The 21,524-nt window shown below is 44.7% G+C and overlaps 1 protein-coding gene across 1 annotated transcript in view; it reads right to left on the bottom strand.

Moving 5' to 3' along the window:
* Positions 1–20,489, bottom strand: part of fnbp1a (formin binding protein 1a) — a 40,657-nt gene extending 20,168 nt beyond the window's left edge. The window contains exons 1-12 of the mRNA XM_085295799.1: positions 20,224–20,489; positions 16,808–16,923; positions 16,460–16,510; positions 15,682–15,829; positions 6,085–6,147; positions 5,868–5,963; positions 5,656–5,670; positions 5,444–5,572; positions 5,220–5,366; positions 1,111–1,287; positions 824–1,021; positions 4–18 (exon numbers count right to left, since the gene is read on the bottom strand). Of these exons, the coding sequence (XP_085151925.1) occupies positions 4–18; positions 824–1,021; positions 1,111–1,287; positions 5,220–5,366; positions 5,444–5,572; positions 5,656–5,670; positions 5,868–5,963; positions 6,085–6,147; positions 15,682–15,829; positions 16,460–16,510; positions 16,808–16,923; positions 20,224–20,253 (1,185 nt within the window). The 5' untranslated portion in view covers positions 20,254–20,489. The remainder of the gene's footprint in view (positions 1–3; positions 19–823; positions 1,022–1,110; positions 1,288–5,219; positions 5,367–5,443; positions 5,573–5,655; positions 5,671–5,867; positions 5,964–6,084; positions 6,148–15,681; positions 15,830–16,459; positions 16,511–16,807; positions 16,924–20,223) is intronic.
* Between the last annotated feature and the right edge of the window lie 1,035 nt (positions 20,490–21,524).

Genomic DNA, 21,524 nt, shown 5'->3' with positions numbered 1-21,524 from the left:
GACCAGTTTGAGTGACAGCTGTCCGGTCAAAGAGGCGAGCAGAAAGAAAGACAACAGATGTCATCATGAATGTTCCAGGCGACTATGTGTGCGTGCACAACAGCTTGCACTGCAGCAGTTAGTGTAGGAAACAGTACGTAGTAGACAGTGCCTAACACAATTATTAGTCATAAAAACTCAAACAATTTAGAAATTTGTGATCAATGTGTTTGAAACTATTTTTTATTTTTTTAGAGAAATTGAATCAGTGTTTTAAAGCTGCTAGGGGCGACCGTGGCTCAGGGGGTTGGGAAGCGCATCTGTAACCGGAAGGTTGCCGGTTCGATCCCCGGGCTCTCTGTCCTGGTCGCTGTGTCCTTGGGCAAGACATGTTACCCTACCGTCTACTGGAGTTGGCCAGAGGGGCCGATGGCGCGATATGGCAGCCTCGCTTCTGTCAGCCTGCCCCAGGGCAGCTGTGGCTACAACCGTAGCTGCCTCCACCAGTGAGTGAATGAATAGTGGCATTGTAAAGCGCTTTGGGTGCCTTGAAAAGTGCTATATAAATCCAATCCATTATTATTATTTGGCAATCAAATAAACATCTGAGTGTCATTTGGTTTCTTCATCAATTATAAACATAATAATGATGATGATTATAATATTGTAGCATTAAAATATCACGTAGATTAAAGTGCATGCTGCTGGATTAACCATCACAGAGACATAAATATGACTTTAGTTTGTGGTGTAAACCTCACAGCAGCTTGACTCCAATATGTGTTATAGTATTTAAGATATAACGTAGTATTTCATGTAGTACAGTATGCAGTACATCTTGTACCCCTCTCTTGAGGCTGCGCAGACACTGCTTCCTGGTTCTGTAGCCAGAGGTCATGAGGTCATTCAGCCGCTGTGTGATTGGTTCTCGGGTGGCTGTGGCTGTGGGTGGGGACTGGGGACTGTTGGCCATGCCCCCGGGTGAAGGAGAGGTTGGGGGTGGGGGTGGAGGCTGGCGGGGGGAGGACAGGAGGGTCAGCAACTGAAAGGAGAGAAAAGGACCTGAGTACAGCCAGGTGATTCCTCCAGGTGTGTCTCATCTGCACCTTGTGTGTGTGTGTGCGCGTATACCTTGGTTTTTCGGATGAAGGGCCACAGCTTTCTGCTTTGTCTCCGCTCCTCTGTCCGGTTGTCGAGGTAACTGGATTCAGAGATGCTCCGCCTCATGGTGGCGCTGTAGTCTTCAAATTCGACATCACCCGGGGGGTCGAATCCTGATTTATACACCTCCACCACCTGACGGGTGTCCTGAAAGGACATTCACCACATAACATCAGCTAACCTTTGACCTTTACATCCCATATTGGCGTGTTTATGAAGGCACATTTTGGAGTTCCTTCATTAGAAACATATCTGCAGATGCACACCCTCCCGCACCTCAGTTAGAAGGTTAAAGGTCAAAGTTCATGACAGCAGAGTAAGGAAGCTGGACTTTTGTCAAAGCCGGGAAGGCTCCTAAAGACCGCTGCCTAAGCAAAACCCTGTAGTGATCCCGTACATGTCAGGAGTATCGGAGCAGCTGAGACACACTTTTTCTAAACACGACGTCTCTGTGATTTAAACACTCAAAACACGCTGCGCCAAAAACTGGTCGACCCCAAGGATCATGGTGCACGCTGTTAAGTGCAGGAGGATTGCCAGGATTTATACATCGGGGAAACCAAACAACCTCTGGTGGAGAGGATGGCACAACACCGAGGAGCCACCTCGTCAGGCCTGGACTCTGCAGTCTGTTTACACCTACAGGCCAGTGGACACTCTTTCAAGGATGAGGATGTAACATCCTGGACAGGGAGGAACGCTGGTTTGAGGGCAGAGTCAAGGAGGCCATTTACGTGAAAAGGGAAAGACCAGGGCTAATGCGCACGCAGCGACCGGCAGTGAGTGAGAGCTTGGCATCCTAAGTTTTTACGTTTTTAAGTTCTTATCGTTTCTTTTTGTTTCTATCGCTGGCATGTGTTTTGGTTGAAGGAAGTGACAGTTTTCTTACAAAGTGACGCTCCACAACAGTGAGAACGTCATGGATTCTTTTTTCTTCATTGTGGTTGGATTTCTACTGTGCTGGCTTGTTTCCGATGATGTGGGCGAGGCCGTGAGTCAGCTGAGGATTGTTTGCTCCCGCGACGAGCTGTTACAACTTAACTTACCGTATGATGGTAAGGACCTCACCTCATGTATGCCGGATTTTATACATAGAGACTCTAACAGAACGAGTGAGAAGAGGAAAAGAGGGAGACGTGGAGGTGTTAAATTGCGTCTGAGGAGACAACAGGTCAGTCTGTTTCCCCTGCCGTCTGTTATCCTTGGAAATGTTCAGTCTCTTAGGAACAAGCTGGATGAACTCCAGGGAAACGTCAGGTTCCAGAAAGACTTCAGGGACAGCTGAGTGATGGTTTTTTCCGAGACATGGCCGACGGAGCTGGAGCTGGACCAGGACCAGGACGCCGATTTTTCAGTTGACGGTTTTGGAGCTCCCTTTCGCCGGGATCGGGATGCACGGGTAACAAGGAAATCTCAAGGAGGGGGAGTATGCTTGTATGTGAACAAACGTTACTGTAGCGCTGTGACTGTTAGAGAGTGTATTTGTACACCAGATGTTGAACTTTTATCCGTGTCGCTGCGCCCTTTTTATCTCCCTCGTGAGTTTCCACAACTTTTTATTACCATAGCTTACATTCAGGACTCACCCCGCCTCCACCTGCAGCATCATCTCAGACGTAGTGCAGAAGCTGCAGGCGCTCTCTCCTGACGCCCAAACTTTATAATGGGGGACTTTAACCATGTCTCTCTTGAATCAACTTTGGGCAATCTGTATCAATATGTATCCTGTCCTACCAGACGGGATAAAATGTTGGACCTTTGTTACGGATCGGTGAAGAATGCTTATAAATCCCTCCCGCTTCCTCCTCTGGGATCTTCTGACCATAACTGTGTGCATCTCAGTCTTAAAACGAGAGAAGACAAAGACTAAGGATGTTGACATATGGTCAGAAGAATCTGTGCTTACAGATTGGGAAGTTTTTATTCAGTCTTGTGGAGATGATCTCGACGCTTTGGTGGATGTTACTAGCTCTTATGCAATATTTTGTAAAGACATGATTATACCCCGTAAGCGCGTTAAAGTCTATGCTAACAATAAGCCGTGGGTCACTAAAAGCGTCAAATCCTGTTTAAGGAAAAAGAGACAGGCCTTTAAAGAGGGGGCTGTTACTGCTTTTCAGACAGCCACCAAGGACCTGAAAATCGAGCTCTTGAAAGCAAAACAGAACTACAAAAACCTTCTTGAAAGCAAATGTGCTGCAAAAAATTTTGGGTCTGCCTGGACTTGTATGAAAACCATAGCAGGGTTCCAAAATCCCCAGAGCAGCAGTCAGATCATCTTAGATGGTTTTAATTCAGACAGAGATTTGCAAACGCTTTAAACATGTTTTATGCTCGTTTTAGTTCTTCTGATTTCAGCGAGGATATTTCTGAACTGAAACAGAAACTGAGAGATACTCAGCACTTTATCATTGAACTCAGCGATGTTAAAAAGGCCTTTCATACTGTCAATGTGAACAAGAGCCAGGGTCCTGATAATATTAGTGGCCGCCTAATTAAATCTTGTGCTGATAAACTCAGTCCTATATTTCAGGTTATTTTGAATAAATCCTTGCAAACACAACATGTGCCCTCTCTTTGGAAAGAAGCAGTCGTGGTTCCTGTCCCTAAATCTAGTCGTCCAACAATTCTAAACGACTTCAGGCCTGTTGCCTCACTTCAGTTGTCATGAAAGTCTTTGAAAAAATCATCAGAAATGTGATTATGAAAGAGACTGAACATCAGCTGGATCCAATGCAGTTTGCATATAGGCCCAACAGAGGAGTGGAGGACGCACTTTTGACTTCACTAAATCTGATTCTTAAACATGTACAGAGTAAAGGGACTTTTGCAAGACTTCTTTTCATTGACTTTTCTTCGGCTTTTAATACAAAACAGCCCCATATTTTAATTAAAAGACTTTTAGATCAGTTTCGTTCTTTTATTTTGTCCTTTTGTTTGGTGGCATGGTTCAGTCAGACCTCTGTCACAGAGAAAAACTCTCTGAATCAGATAGTGAGATGGTCCAGTCGTCTGATAGGTGAGCCACAGTCTTGTTTAGCCTCCCTGTACTCCAAGCAGGTACAGAGGATGGCTTTATCAATCCTTAAAAATGGTTCCCATCCTCTAAGGGGTGAATTTCAGCTTCTTTCCTCAGGACGGAGGTTTCTATTTCCGAGATGCAGGACAAAGCGTTATAAAAATAGCTTTGTCCCCGTTGCTGTCACTGAATTAAATAAGAACTGTTTTTGATTCGAAATATTAAATTACTATATATGTGCTACAGGGAGGTTTATATCTTTATTAGGTATGTTTGTTTTTGAAGGGATGCCAAATGCTATCATTTTGTCTGTAAAGCAAATTTACCTTGCCTATGGGTATAAATAAAGTTACCTTGACCTTGATCTCTGTATCCAGGAGGGGGCCTAAGGGTACATCTGTCACCATCTTACAATGCTGTGATTGCAGCCATTCCCCAACTCTCTGTGAATGGTAAATGATCATAAACTGACCTCACAGCCCATTGTTCATTCAGTGCTGCTAGTGTCAGTCATTGTGCAAATGTCCTGTTTATAAGGTTGAAACCTGCAGTCAGCTGAGACTGAAGACGTCATCTGATGATGATGAAACATTTCTCTCACTGAACAGAACCAGATGGACAGAATCAGCCTTTTGAGATTGAACAAGTGTGGCTGTTTGGAAGGAGAAAGCCTCTCCTCTAAGAAGAGCGTGGCAGAATTGGGTTAGGATTGCAAAGCTGCATCAGAACAAAGCACAGGACTTCTGGAACAGACAAAACCAGAGTGGAAGTCGGAGAACCCAGAGACACGTGCAAACTCAGCACACAACCTGGCCAGATGGTGGCGTTAGATATTCCCTTTCCACCCGCCATGCTCGCTGGCGTGTTTCTTGTGAGTTTACTCATCTAACCAAATTCAGTCTGAAGGGTCGATGGACTCAAGGACATCAACACGGTCACATCGGAACTTCTAGGGAGAAAACTAGATATCCAGATGTGCACATGGAAATAACCTTCAGGGCAAATTAGCCTAATCTAAATCAGGTGTTTGGTTCTGTGGGCAAAGTCCCGGGACTCTCACCTTTCTTGGCTGTATGCTTTCAGCAGCTTCCATCATGGCGTCCAGACAGCGGCTCACAACAGGAAGAACTTTTCTCTCAGCCTCGGCCAACGAACGCATCGCCTCCCCAATCCTCTCGATCCGCCGCTCCTCCATGTCCTGGATACGCTGCAGGGCAGAGGCACATGCCTGAGTACACATCGCCACACTCACTGATGACATCACTGCATAACAGGAAGTCCTACCTGGTAAATTACTGGTACCAGTGTGTGGTAGTGCTGGTGCTGATCCTGGTTAAACTGGTTTAAACTTGTCACGTAGTCTTTCCTGGACTCCTCAGCAGCTTGTTGTTTCTGCTGAGCTGTCTGACGAGCCTGAAAACAGAGAAAACTTTCACACCGACGATTGCCAACAGGAGACGACTCAAAATATGCTTATCAGTGAAGAAGAGACGCACCTTCAGCGAGCAGCGCTGTGATGGACGGACAGACAGAGAGAGACACAGGCAGACAGACAGGACTAAGTATGATGTTAGGGATTAAAATGGACCACAATCAGCTGTTTTATTCAACCCCTGGGTCATAGTTGATAAATAACGTCCAATCATATCACTGCAGGGGTGCTCAAGCTTCGCCCACACTCCCCCTGACAAGAGCTTAGTGTTCTGACCTTCTCTCCATCCGTTTTATTGTCCAGGTCGATTTTGTCGGAGACGTGCTGAGCTCGCTCCGCCTCCTTACAGTCACGTTCGAACCGCCGCTTACTCTGAAAAATAAGTAAAAAAAACCAACAAACAAACAAAAATAAACAGTCCGAACAAGTTTCCGCTTCTACAGAGTTTGGGGTGGGGACAGTGTGTTGGTGGGCAGGGGCAAAGGTCACTTACAGACTCCAGCTGTTTCCAGGAGCTCTCAATGTGCTGCTGTGCACGGCGGCCATCTTGGAAATGCTGCGACAATAAAACAGACTGGTCAGACTGGTCGAACCGGTTGAACTGACGAAATCACACTGAGAATAACTGGGTCTGCACTACAAAGCAAATTAAGCACACCCAGTTTGTTTCTCTGTGGCCTGTAGTGATGGAATTTCCGGCTCTTTTTAGAGAACTGGCTGTTTCGGTTCGACTCACTAAAAAGAGCCGGCTCTTTCAGCTCCGAACCAGCTCTTCAGGTTGTTTTGTTGCTTTAATTAATTTATTATTAACAATAATATTTATATATGTTTATATATAAATATATGCGGTGGCCCCTAGAGACAAAACATGCACAAACTCCAAAACACATTTCTAGCATGAACTGAACTTCCAAAACAGAGCTACTAGATCAGTTAAATTACACAATTGAAAGCACGAAAGCATATGTGTATTGTTTATGTATTTATACACAAGCATTCATATATAGTCAAATAATTAAAAAAAAAAAAAATCATTTACCTGTTACTACCACACACCAAATCCGGTCGTTGGTACTTGCTGGCTTGTGTAGCCACTAGGTAACAAAAGCTCAACACTGCCCCCTAGCATCCTGGAGCACTTCTGTTGTCTTTTGTACGTGCTTCAGAGTTTGTATGTGTTTTTACGTGTTTTGGAGTTTTTAAGTGTTTTTACGTGTTTTGGAGTTCGTACGTGATTTGAAGTTTGTATGTGCTTTGTCTGTAGGGGCCACCGTAAATCTCCATCCATCCTCATCCGCTTTATCCGAGGCCGGGTCGCGGGGGCAGCAGCCTAAGCCAAGAGGCCCAGACCTCCCTCTCCCCAGCCACCTCCTCCAGCTTATCCGGGGGAACACCAAGACGTTCCCAGGCCAGCTGAGAGATATAATCTCTCCAGCGTGTCCTGGGTCTGCCCCGGGGCCTCCTCCCGGTGGGACATGCCTGGAACACCTCACCCAGGAGGCGCCCAGGGGGCATCCTTGTCAGATGCCCGAACCACCTCAGCTGGCTCCTTTCGATGTGGAGCAGCAGCTGCTCTACTCTGAGCCCCTCCCGGATGGCCGAACTTCTCACCCTATCTCTAAGGGAGAGGCCAGCCACCCTTCGGAGGAAGCTCATTTCTGCCGCTTGTATCCGCGATCTCGTTCTTTCGGTCACTACCCACAGCTTGTGGCCATAGGTGAGGGTAGGGACGTAGATGGACCGGTAAATTGAGAGCTTCGCTTTTACACTCAGCTCCCTCTTCACCACGCGAACAAGACCCTGAGATACTTGAACTCCTCCACTTGGGGCAGGAACTCATCCCCGACCCGGAGTAGGCACTCCACCCTTTTCCGGCTGAGAACCATGGCCTCAGATTTGGAGGTGCTGATCCTCATTCCCGCTGCTTCACACTCGGCTGCGAACTGTTCCAGTGCGAGCTTTTATACTTTTATTTATTCACTCCACATAAAATGTAATAAATAAATCATATAATACAAAAAACAACTATTCACAGTTCAACTTTTAACTATTTAAATTTTCAGCTTTTTCCTTTTACAAATTTAAAGTGAAACAACACAAAACACTGCAAACCACAACACAATTAAATATAAATTAAAATATGAAAACAAAAAGAAGATGCACATTCTCTGTCATATGGACCTGCATGAATAAACTTTCTGAATCCTTTATCATCTGCAACTGAAAATAGTTGTGGATGATTACTATACCTTTCTAATGTGACGTTGTTGTCCCTGGTAGTGATGTGCGGATCGATCCTGAAATATCGATTCCTCCGATACCAAACATTTATCTTCTAGAATCGATTCTCACATTAAAATATCGATATTTTAGTAATTTAGGGTAAATTTGTAGTTTATCATTAACAGAAACACAGTGGAAAGAAATTATAAAATTCAGATTGTCTACATTCAAAGGAACTACTTCCTCTTCCGCCTTTCATAGTCATGTGCGAAATACGGCTGTATAAAAGTCTCGCAGCCCCTTGGCGTGCGCACTCACAACAATGGCTGAGCGTAATTGGAGTCATATGCGGACGTATTTTACCTCCACAAACAGCTGAGACGTGGTTTGCAATACATGTGGCAAAAAAGTGAGGTGTTGTGGCCATACTTGCCAACCTTGAGACCTTAGAATTAGGGAGACATTCAAAATGCATTTTACAGGGTTTATTTATCGGGTAAAATATGTTAAATGTCACCGTTATTATTGGCCGGCCCGGAAACAGCGGGGGTGTCCAAATTCAGAGGCTGCTTCCACCTGAGGACCGGCTTTCGCGGTCTAAAGAAAGCCGGGTAGTACGTCACGAGCTCCCTTGGTGGAGTGAAACTGCCGTCTGCTCCTTGCTATCTAAAATATAACCGGGCGCTGGCATAAACTCTCGACCATCTCACACTTTGTTTAATTAATTTTCTGTTTGACCTTTATTCAGCTGTGTGAAAACCCCGGAGGAACCCTCCCAAGGGATTAATAAAGTTTAATTTAATTTAATCTAATCTAATAACTTTAATCTCAGCCAAACCGATTTACTCACGAACAAATAAAACACTGAAAAAGCCAAACAATAACATTTTGAAGTTATCAAAGTGACTTATATATCATGTTTAACCCGAGTAATGAAAGACCGTGGGGGTTTGTAAACGATGTGTAGGTCGGCTCAGATATTTGAAGTTTACACAGCTACATTCTCACCTGAAAATATGTTAAAAGTTTTCTTGCGAGTGATATTAAAACTAAGTCGCTGCCGCCATTGTTGGAAACTGGAATTGGCTGGGCCGCGCTATGAATTCTGCAATATGGTTTTTCAATTTTGTTGTCCGGGTGGAAAATCGGCAGGGTTGGCATGTATGTTGTGGCAACATCACTAACCCTGTCAAACACCTCAGAGTAAATCATATCACAGAATATGACGAGCGTATGTTGAGGTGAACTGAAGAGGAGGAGAGGGACAGGTGCTGCCAGGGCGAGACAGACGTCTCTCACGGAGTCCTTTACTGCTGCAGGCAGGCAAGGTGTTCAAAATGCGCACAACTTCAGTTTTTTTATTTCTATGTGATGAACTCTGCATTATTAAGTGATAAGAACAAGTAATCTGATGTCCTGTAATCATTATGATGCTATAATTTGAGATACAATAAATAAAATAAGTTTTTGTACAAAGTATCGGTATTGGATCAGTATTGTCGATACCACCCTGAATATTACTTGGTATCGGATCGGAAAGGAAATCAGTGGTATCGCACATCACTAGTCCCTGGCTCTCTTTCTCTCTCTCTCCCTCCCGCTCTGTTCCTGTGCTACTGAGTGTAACTACCGCCCCTCCCCCCTCTACCCAGCGTAAAGCACAAGGCTTGCGTGTGGAGTGAAGCGGAAAAAAGTGCGAGAGAGAGGGTAAGAGAAAGGAAAAAAAAAAAAACCCACGGCTCGCGATAAGGAGCCGGCTCGCGCCGTTCACGTCAAAGACCCGGCTCTAAGAGCCATTTCGTTTGCGACCGACCCATCACTAGTGGCCTGGACTCAGGCTGGCAGTGGGATAAACAGTGACACGAAGCGGTCTGCTGCTAAGTTAACCACGGTTTGTTGATCTAGCTACTAGGGGTGCAACGATACTCGTATCGATATTGAACCGTTCGATACAGTGCTTTCGGTTCGGTACGCAATCGAACAATACAATTTTTTAAATTTATTAAATCAACTTTTTTTCTGACGATGCTGTCTGTGTTGAGAGCTCAGTGGATCTGCGTTCGACTACTCCGCCTAGGCTGTACTGTCGAGCGCAGATCCACTGAGCACAGCGCAAGCTAGCAAGACAGAAGCTAAGCTCGTTGCAACATGGCAAATTGAACCTCCCCCACCCTCATTCAGATCTGGCCTTTGGAACTATTTTGGTCTTCATGTGAAGTATGACCCCGTCCAGCCCCACGCACGGGGCGATCCGCGGTAGCTCGTTAACGGAGATTTGCCGTGTTGTGGCGTTAACGTCATTTCAGATTTACGCTGACAGCACTAGTGGGAACACAACGAATATGACTGCACATTTACACCGACATCATCCTAGTGCAAAGACAAGTGGAAGCAGACAAAAACAACAAGCACGCACGCTACAAACTTTACCCGAGTCATTTAGACAGCCGTTAGCACATGATTCTCCTTATGGGGACCTGATATGTTTAATATGCTGCTGAGAATATAGCCCAGAAGAAGCGCGTAGTATAGCTTTTATTTTGAAAGAGCCATTTCTCTGTAATAAACTCTCTTTTCCAAAGATGAGTGATTTCTCCATCAGATAGATTTATTATTTTATCCCTTTGTTGTTTCAGCAACATTAAATTTAAAAACTGAACGCTTGAGTTAAAATATATATTTATAATTTTAATAAATAGCAAATTAAAAAAGCATGAACATTTTTTTGTATCGAAAAAATATCGAACCGTGAATTTTGTGTATCGTTGCACCCCTACTAGCTACAGGAGTGTTCACTTGAAAGGGGCGGTGTTTGTAGCATCTGACCAATCACAAACATCGAACATGTTTACACAGCAGCGCATAAAACACAATATAAACTGCAGTAAATCAGGTGTGTGTGTGTGTGTGGAGGTGCTGCCACTTGGCGTTGACTCTCTCTGCTGTAGAGTGTCACTCTCTGTTCCAACACACAGTGGTGTTTTTGTGTCACCAATTTAATTAAAAACTTATAGATAACTCCTTATTTCACAGTGTAATCTTCACGTCCTTGATCTGAAGCACACTCTTTGTTGATTAACTCGCTAAATGCATCCACAGCATTCCCTCACTGTGTCTGCAGGGTTTTGCTAGCTTAGCTCAGTGGTTCCCAAACTTTTTTTGCTAGGCCTCCCTTCGTTTTACAAGAAAAATGTTCGCGCCCCCTCTTTGCTTCAATGCTTTGTTTTAATGCATGCCTCTGTAGTGCTCACCCACATTTGCGTCTAAAAACAAACAACGTATTTAGGAGCACGTGTGAGAATAAAAACTAAGACAGCATTAAGCCTACACAGCCTCCAATTTTAAACAAGAACACTGATAATACAGCAGTAGTGAAGATGACGCTGTCATAGTTTAACATGGAGCCGTGGCCCATCTGCAAAAAGCAAAGAGTGAGCTCAGGTGGAGTGAAAGTTTTGTTTCCTAGCGTCCAAAACAGCAGCTGTTCCTGTAATCACCATTAAAACCTTTACTGGGAAAAAGCTGACAGAAGTCCTTCATCAGCACCTGATCAACAAACTTCAAACATGAAAAAGAAAAATCTCTGTAGCTGCTCCATCCACCACCATTTGCTTTGTTTAAATCGAATAGCACCAAATCACAACAGTTGTCTCAAGGCGCTCAAAGCAGTCTTAGGATGGTCTATAAGACACATTGATGGTTTGGAGAAAGTACTGAAGTTAAATTGGAAAGATCAATTGGCAAAGAAGAGTATAAATAAAAATGGAGAGTCCTCTTCACACACTGAGGTCAGTTATGGTGTTCCACAGGGTTCAGTGCTAGGACCAATTCTGTTTACATTATACATGCTTCCTTTAGGCAGTATCATTAGAAGACATAGCATACATTTACACTGCTATGCTGATGACACCCAGCTCTATCTATCCATGGTGGGGCGATCGTGGCTCAAGAGTTTGGCGTTCGTCTTGTAATCGGAGGGTTGCCGGTTCGAGCCCCAGCTTGGACAGTCTCGGTCGTTGTGTCCTTGGGCAAGACGCTTCACCCGTTGCCTACTGGTGGTGGTCGGAGGGCCCGGTGGCACCAGTGTCCGGCAGCCTCGCCTCTGTCAGTGCGCCCCAGGGTGGCTGTGGCTACAATGTAGCTGCCAGCACCAGTGTGTGAATGTGTGGATGACTGGATGTGTAAAGCGCTTTACTAGTCCCTAAGGACCCCAAAGCGCTTTATACAAATACAGGCCATTTACCATTTACCATGAAGCCAGATAACACAAAGCAATGAGTTAAACTGCAGGAATGTCTTAAAGACCTGGGGTCTGTTCTTCGTACCGCGCTAAGTGAGTTAGCTGGATTTGATTGTTGACGATTTCGCGTGATCCTGGATCGTTCGGTTCTCCGAAGCTCATCCGGGACTTGCTGCCATAGCAACAGAGCCGTAAGCGTAAACCTGCTCGGGAGCAGGCTTACTTTATGTAAACAAGATTAGATCGCGGCCACTCAGGTATGTCCGCTTCATTTATACGAAAACAACAGCGATATTTTACCACTGTTTCACCATAAATAAATATTATCAATGTAACTAAAGATAATGCAGCACTTGATCCTTTTATTGATGTCACACAGATACATACAGGTCATTTCGTAAAAAAAGGGAAATGTACTATTAATCATTCTATTACATGTATTTGATTATTTCAGATGTAATTCATATTTTAGAGTAGTAATAGTAAATCACTTCATGTAATCAAGATGAGAGACCACGGCTATGAAAGCGAAGGTGGATTTGGGAAGTCTGTCGCAGCCATGTCCTGTCCGTATACGCGAGCAGCCCATTGCAGAAGGTGCAAGATTGATAAGGAGAGTTTTCAGAATCCAGCGTATATTGCGGGATAGACAGGATCCTTTAGCTCAGCGCGACAGTGTGCTCATAGAGAGATATCGATTTTCCCGTGAGGGTATTATTTACTTAACCAACTTGTTGACGAGGGGGTGCAGGACCACCACCTGTCTTTTTTTGCTCTGCCCTTTTCTTGGTTGCTGTTATAAACAAACAAACAGATTATTTCAGGGTCTCTTTTCAAGAGACTAAAAGCAATATAAGTGATAAATATTACCATTCTGTAGAATATTCTTATATTTCACTTTTACTTGTTCCCATGTTCTAGTGGGTCCTGTCGTGGCTCTAATGTGAAAGAGGATATAATGTAATATAATATAATAAATTTACCCTACCGCCTACTGGTGTTGGCCAGAGGGGCCGATGGCGCGATATGGCAGCTTGACTTCTGTCAGTCTGCCCCAGGGCAGCTGTGGCTACAACCGTAGCTGCCTCCACCAGTGTGTGAATGTGAGAGTGAATGAATAGTGGTATTGTAAAGCGCTTTGGATGCCTTGAAAAGCGCTATATAAATCCAATCCATTATTATTATTATTATTAAATTACTTACGAGTTTAATTTGTCAGCAACTTTCTGCCAGCCCTCTCTCCTTGCTTTTGCAGCCTTTGCAGTGTTCCCTTGCGTTTTAATTAAACTCTGAAACTCCTGAAATCCCTCAATCAAGAGTTCTTGCTCTGCTGCGGAAAAATACTTTTTGCCAACCAATCAAAGGGTTGCCGATCAATGTTTCTACTATCGATGCGTAGCCCCTGTTAAGCCACCCAGTGATCTCACATTACTTCATCCAGCTATACTAATCGTCAACAACAGGTGTGTTCGGAGAACCGGGATAGTGAGCTCAAAGTTAGCGCGATGATTTGATCTTGGATGTAGTAAGCGAGGTATGAAGAACGGACCCCTGGATGGCCGCTAACTTTCTGCTTCTTAATTCAGATCAAACTGAGGTTATTGTACTCGGCCCTGAATAACGCTAGAAATGTGTTTTGGGGTTTGTACGTGCTTTGTCTCTAGGGGCCACCACATATATTTATATATAAGCATATATAGATAAAACCACTTTTTTTACATTAGTAATTCCTTTTGTGCATAATTTTATATTATTGTTAATAATAAATTAATTAAAGCAACAAAACAACCTGAAGAGCCAGTTTGGAGCCGAAAGAGCTGGTTCTCTAAAAAGAGCCAGAAATCCCATGACTATTGTACTCGGCCCTGAAAACCTTAGAAATATGGTATCTAACCAGATTCTTACTCTGGATGGCATTACCTTGGCCTCCAGTAACGCTGTGAGGAACCTTGGAGTCATTTTTGACCAGGACATGTCCTTCAATGCACATATTAAACAAATATGTAAGACTGCTTTCTTCCATTTGCAGTTAATCCAAAATGCTGCTGTGTGTTGTTTATTCGTGATCTCTGAATTTGCATATGCCAATTCACCTGTCCAGGGGCTCGGATGTGATTGGTGGACGGAAGGATCAGCCTGGTGTAACTGGCTCCTGCTGCAGACGTATCCAATAAAGGACAATGGGGTTGGGGGGTGGAAAGTGTTACGTGCACTTTCCCCAGGAAGAGGAAGTCCAGCTTATTAGTCTGTGCCTAATGTCTTTTATTTTAAAGAGAACTTCATAAATCAGCTATGTTAGTGTGACTAAGTTACTATGGTAACTTCATCTTTAATTTAGGGGTGAGAATTTAACGCGTTAATTGCGATTAATTAATTTGAAAAAAATAAGACATTTAATTGCACTTTGCCTTCCAAGGGGAACTTTTGTCAATGCACGATTTGCTGGTATACCGATTACACTGATGCACACAGAAGAAGGAAGTGCGTTGCTAGGACTGACATGCAGTTTAAATGTTTTTTTCCATAAATTAAAAGAGCTTGACTTTATAATATTCATGTCCATATCTATTAATTCATTCTGTCGCCCATTAAAACCCTTTAAATAAAAAAAAAACATTTGTGTTTTGGGTCAAATGTTCTTGTGCAATTAAATGTGATTAATCGAGATTAATTAATTACAAAGCCTCTAATTAATTAGATAATTTTTTTTAATCGAGTCCCACTCCTACATCTGTGTTATTGGCATTGTCGCACATTTAAGTACCATCAGGGTGAGAGAGGGTTAAGGACGAGTTTCTGACCAGGAAGTGACATAAGTTTGGCCCACATGTGGCACATCTGCAGCTCTCGGAATGACGGGACTATGTCAGAGCATGCCTCAGCCATGCTCACCACACGTTGCCAAATGTGGGGTGATGTGTGGGCTCCATGTGGCAGAGCAGCTGGGAGCTGGGTAACTGAGCCGATGTGTCTGATGTTCAGCTTTGGGCAGCACGCTTCCTTCAAACCGCCACATTCTGCTGAGCAGCAGAGAGGGCGGGCTTATGACACGATACCTGGAACTTGGATGTCAGAACTCACAATGTCACTAGCAATGCATCGCAATAACTTTGGTGCATAAAAACACGGTCGGGCACGTTCACGGACAGAGCATCATCACTGCTCTGTGTACGGCTTAGGAGGCAACATACATCCTGCAGAGCCACAGTGTGGACGTGGCCAACCCTGGTGACCATGGGCCTGATTCCAGTCCAGACTGCAATAATCAAACAGTAAATCAGTCACTGAATACCAGTGTCAATATTTCCCTCAGACACATTGTTGGTTTGAAGAAATCATCCTCATCATCAGCTCTCACTTTGACTTAAAGTAAATCAAAGTGAATCAAATTTTACTTCCTAGAGTTTATTTCTATTTTAGTTTGTTTGAACCTTCTGATGAAAATCACAGACACAGGTAACATGATCATCAACATGTATACACACGCTGCAGTGGGTAGAGTGATGTGGAAGCTGCTTCACTGTGTACTGTACCACTGTGACAATAAACCCACTGGACTTGACGAGTGTGTGTGTGTGTGTGTGTGTGTGTGTGTGTGTGTGTGTGTGTGTGTGCGTGCGCACTCACAGACTTCCTCTCAGTCTTCAGCTCCTGAGTGTATCGTGTCAGCTCGCAGACAATTTGTGCGTTCAGGTTTTCAGCAAGATCTTCTCTCTGGATGGCGAGTTCGTTCAGCTGCTGCAGAGTCGCCGCAAACGCCACAAACCAGGTGTACCTGAAACAACCAGTCGGCTGGCCAGCTCAGCTCACACACACTTCACAGGAAGCACATTTTCACCTCACGGTCAAAGCGCGCGGCCGTAGTTTGATGGTGCATGCGCGTCACTCTCCACCGGAACTCAAACCTGACCCAGACCGAGCACTGCACCCGTGTCCAGCTGACAACCATTTCCTCAGAGTTGCAGGTGCCGACTTTAACCTCGAGTCTGTCAATGTGAGGTGGAGGTCGGTGCCTGATGATGCCAGCAGAACTAACAAGCAGAGATGCGGCGACCACAGAACCCTCCAATCTATGGCTACCACCCTCTGCAGGCAGGGGACACCTCCGCCCCTTGCCTGTGCCTACAAATTTCTGAAGAGGTTCTGAAGAGACTCCGGGAGTGAGTCCATTTACTGTAGGCAGTATGGGCCGATCGACCACTCCTCAGGGAGCACGCTCAGCAAAGTGCAAGTGTTTTCATTGCAAGCAGAAACATCTGAACCAGCATTTTCTGATCAAAACTGCGATTTCACACAACGCGATCGTGTATTTGCCAAAGCTGCGGTTTTCTGCAGCGTTCCTGACTGACCCGTACTACGAAGTTTGACTCGTGGGTGAACTCGGTACAAACAGGTAAAGACTCACCTGCTCTCATCTTCTCTGTTCCTCTTGGGGTGGTACTTCTTCGACAAACTTCTGGAGACACACAGGTGAGACACACAGGTAGTACAGACTTTTGGGGTTTTATTGAAATGAGACATTAAGGTAACACTCAGGTAATCAGTTTTACACACACATCATCTGCACTGTGAGTAAATCCAGATACTAATGATAAACTGACTGATCAGGTATTGTTATTTATTTGAAGGAGTTTAAAGAGTTGTCTCCAAACCTCCTCACAGTTTGACTTTAACAAATGTGACAAACTAAATTCAGGTTTTCCAGGAGTTTTACATGGTCGTGATGGTTCAGGTCTTGGTTTAAGGACTATACCTGATCTGTTTGGCGTAGCTCAGCTCAATGTCGGCGCGCTCTTTTACAAACTTAGTGTATCTCTCCAGGAAGTCGATCCCCCAGCTCGTGTGTTTCTCCAAGTTATCAAACTGATCCTGAAACAGCAGACTGATGTTAGTGTGACCTTTGACCTCTGACACTCACCTGAAGCACAGCATAAATAACAATTTACTCGCTGGACCCACGTCCTCATTTTATGTTTGACAGCGTTTTAGTAGGTAAAGGTGATGCTTGGGCATGAGCTGAGCTGCGGTTTGGGGAAGGCTTTGAGGCGGACTGGCGACGGCTCCCGGGCCCGGCAGATCCCCACGTACTGAACAGAAGTGAAGAAGTTACAGAATTGAAAAGGGGAGGAGCACGTAAACGAGAATGACAGCTTGCAGAACTGGGGGAACCTGTACAGATGAGGACCGGAAGGAGCATATTTGGAGGCGTGGTCCCACTCCTGAAATTTCGATACATAATCTCCAACAAGTAGTGTTGTGAGTTTGGTCTCACAGGCCCTCAAAGAAATGGGAAAAACAAACATGGACCATCAAATCTGAACTTCCTGATCCTGTGAGCTCACACACAACGGTCATGTCCAAATTCATGGGCTGCATCCTCCCGAGGCCGCATTTGTAGGCCGATTACGTCACAGCGACGCGCCGAAGGCTGTCCAAATTCGTAGACTCCTCCGAATGCAGCCGACTAATGCGTCCTCCTTTTCCCCGAATTTGAAGGATGGGTCGGGTGTAGGGGTGGGTTTTTATAATCGATTCATCGATTAAAATCGATTCTGGCTTGGATAACGTAAAATCGATTCATTAAAATCCTGAATCGATTTTTTAATATAAATTTATTTTGCCCAAAATGCCAGAATCTCAGGTGACATCTCACAAAATTTCAAGAACCACCAAACAGTTAAGACAGTAAATGAGAGAAGGTACACGAATTCTGCACATAGCCTTAAACACACAGCGCGACCCGCGGATCAGAATCAGTTAGATGTCGCCTTTCTCACGGTCGGGGCTGAAAGCCGACAGCTCGCTGATTCTGATGTGTCGGCGGGTCGGCGCTTTGTGTTCACGCCCTTTATGCGCTGATTCTAAAGCTGTTAGTTTGATGTCTCTCCAAACAATATTGACCGAACCAGCAGCAAAAGAAGATCCAAACTACGCTTCACATAAACATCGTCATGAATTCACTCTGACTTTTACTGTTTTGCTTCCACCGTGATGCACAGCTCTCTCTCTCTCTCTGTACTTCAAGATCAGTTTCCCTTTCTTCATTATTCGCTTGCTTGTTACGCACCAGTCTACTGTTGTTTACAGGCTGTCGGCTGCTGTTTTTTTCCCTTTTACATTTTCCGAAAAGAAAACCTCATTTCTGCTGTTCAATACTGAACAAATTTAAACTTTTTAAAATTATTCAAAATGCAAAACGCCGTGTCTCTAATAAAACCGCTGTAACTTCAGAGGTAATGTTCATATGTTGATTAATAATTTTCTTTCGTTTTTGATATATTTTTATAAAATCCCAGGCCAGGAAAACCACTTTCATGTTTTTCTGCGTTTTATCTTCAGCTACTTTGACACAAAAGCATCTGCTGTGACGCTCACACCTGTGATAAAGTCTTGCGTGTGTCAGCTTCCTTTTTATTGATACAAAAATATGTAAATGTACTGATCTGAATTATAATATTTCTGACTGTCAAAATTTCCCAGATTTAAATCGAATCGATTTGGGACCTTGTGAATTGGAATTGAATCGATTCTAGAAATCAGTGACGATACCCAGCCCTAGTCGGGTGTGTCCTTTGTGACCTACCATATCCCAGAATTCATAGCGCGGCCCAGCCAAAGTTTCCAACAATGGCGGCCGCTACTAAGTTTTAAAATTACTCTTATTAATCTTTCTGGGTCACAAAATAAACTTTTAACATATTTTCAGGCGAGAAAGTAGCTGTGTAAACATCAAATATCTGCTCGGTTTATCAAGATATCGCATATTTGCAAAAGCGCTTCGACGTTTTCGGAGACGTCTGTTACCCATCAGCTCCATAGCGAGCCGGGAGCTCGAGGGTCACTGAAGCCGCCGAGAACGTCACAACTCCCGGCACATCATTTTCAGATCACCGCGGACCTTCGCTACTCAGGTTAAACGTGATATATAAGTCACTTAGACAACCTAAAAATGTTATTGTTGGTCTTTTTTCAGTGTTTTATTTGTTCATGAGTAAATCAGTTTGGCTGAGATTAAAGTTATTAGATTAGATTAGATAAAACTTTATTAATCCCCCGGGTGGGTTCCTCCTTGGTTTTTACACAGCTGACTAAACGTCAAAAAGAAATCTGATTAAACAGAAGTATGAGATGGTCGAGAATTTACACCAGTGTCCTGTTATATTTTAGATAGCAAGAAGCAGACGGCCGAGTTTATTAAACTCCACAGAGACAGCGGTGACGCTAATCAGAAGGCTAGACCGTCCAATTTCCCCAGCCGTTTACTTCCGGCCTACCCGACCTTCTGAGGACCCGGCCCACGTAGACCGCGAAGGCCGGGTCCTCAGGAGGATGCAGCCCATGAATTTGGACACGACCAACGCCTTTATCCTGTCTTCCTTCTCTCACCCCAACCAATCACAGCAGATGGCCCCGCCCCTCTCTGAGCCTGGTTCTGCCAGAGGTTTCTTCCTGTTAAAAGGGAGGCTTTTCTTCCCACTGTCGCCAAAGTGCTGCTCATAGGGGGTCATATGATTGTTGGGCTTTTCTCTGTATGTATTATTGTAGGGTCTACTGTACAATATAAAGCACCTTGAGGCGACTGCTGTTGTGATTTGGTGCTGTGTAAATAAAACTGAACTGAACTGAGGCCACTTTATAAAACAGAAGGTCAGTCGGCTGCTTCTGGTGCAGCAGGAGGGGAGGCAGAACACCTGTCAGCAGGTTAGGTTCACAGATGCTGTTACCATGGTAACTCACTAGCAGAATCTGCTCCAAGGATCAGGACCGGACCCTCTCTAGAGTCTAGACTGTGTGTGTGTGTACTATGTTTACATATCTTTGTGAGGGCCAACAGTCACGGGGACAAAGCACCCGTCCCCACGAGTTTGAAGACATTTTTGAGACTGAAGATGTGGTTTTAGCGTCAGAGTTATGTTTAGGGTGGGAAGCAGCTGGGAAAGCATTATGTCAATTAGATGTCCTCACTATGATATAAAAACGTGTGTGTAAGAGTCGCGTGCTGCACCATCATGGAGGTTGTAGCTCGCGCTTCTGTCGTCATTCATCGTGTTGCTATGGCAGAGCAGACAGAAGAACGAGGCTGCGCGCGCGCGCACACACACACAAACACACACACACACGGTTACAGGTTACCGGTGCGAAGCTCTCAGGTGCGGCTCGTGCACATACCCACAGCTCGGTGCCCCAGTTGCAGCTCATGGTTCTTCCTCTGGTCCTTCCTCGCGCTCTTCGTCTCGGTACCGGTGATCAGCTGCTGCAGCCCACGGCACGCATCCTCCACCTCACCGACCTACACACACGGAGCTCCGTCAGTCTCACCTCCACCTGTATGTCTCTGCTGCATCTGAGCAAGCAAAGAACGCGGTCACGCGCAGCACGTCCCCGGAGCACCCTTTGTCATCAGTGAGGAGATGCTCAGATTGCGAGAGTTGTGCGCATGCGTAGTAGCAGGCCCACCCTGCCTCTGCACAAAGCAAAGCGTGACGAAATTACCTGCAGCTGACGTTACATGTTCATGGTGATATTTGATCAGCAGGGGCGCTCTTCTTACAATAACTAAACTATACTTCCTGTTTGATGACGTCATGTCTTCCTTTTAGAGAAGAGGTTATTTTTTGCAACACATGAGGTCAGACTGCAGGATTTCCAAAATAAGTTTATAACTCTCAAAACCCAATGGAAACAACACACACACACATGATCAAATCACATGCTGGGTTTGCAGAATGAAGAATTATTTAATACAGTTTTATTTATATAGCGCCAAATCACAACAACAATCCCTCAAGGCACTTTATATTGTAAGGTAGACCCTACAATAATACATAGAGAGAAAAACCCAACAATCATATGACCCCCTATGAGCAGCACTTTGGCGAAAGCGGGAAGGAAAAACTTCCTTTTAACAGGAAGAAACCTCCGGCAGAACCAGGCTAAGGGAGGGGCGGGGCCATCTGCTGTGATTGGTTGGGGTGAGAGAAGGAAGACAGGATAAAGACATGCTGTGGAAGAGAGCAGAGAGATCTATTAAACAGTGTTGGGAAGGTTACTTTTAACATGTACTCCACTATAAATTGCAGATTACATGGCCCAAAATGTATTTTGTAACATATTCCATTACGTTACTCAATAAGAGTAATGTATTCTGAATACTTTGGATTACTTGATATATTATCATGCTTTTTACAACTACATGAATGTACTTTTGCTGTGTAATTTATTACTATTACTTAGAGTTGGATGTCTCGAGACCACTTTTACGTGGTCTTGGTCTTAGTCTCGTCTTGGTCTCGCTGTCTTGTAGTGATGTGTCGGTCGCGAACGAAACGGCTCTTAGAGCCGGCTCGTTGAAGTGAACGACGCGAGCCGGCTCCTTACTGGGAGCCGTGGTTTTTGTCTCTCCCCCCCCCCCCTCCCCTTTCTCTCTCTCTCTCTCTCTCGCTCCTTTTTTCCCGCTTCACTCTGCACGC

The sequence above is a fragment of the Mchenga conophoros genome, linkage group LG12 (assembly GCF_057382185.1).
Source record: "Mchenga conophoros isolate Kocher_MC1m ecotype Shallow Benthic linkage group LG12, M_conophoros_male_GT1.1, whole genome shotgun sequence".
NCBI lineage: Eukaryota > Metazoa > Chordata > Actinopteri > Cichliformes > Cichlidae > Mchenga > Mchenga conophoros.
This window is presented reverse-complemented; position numbering and strand designations above follow the sequence as displayed.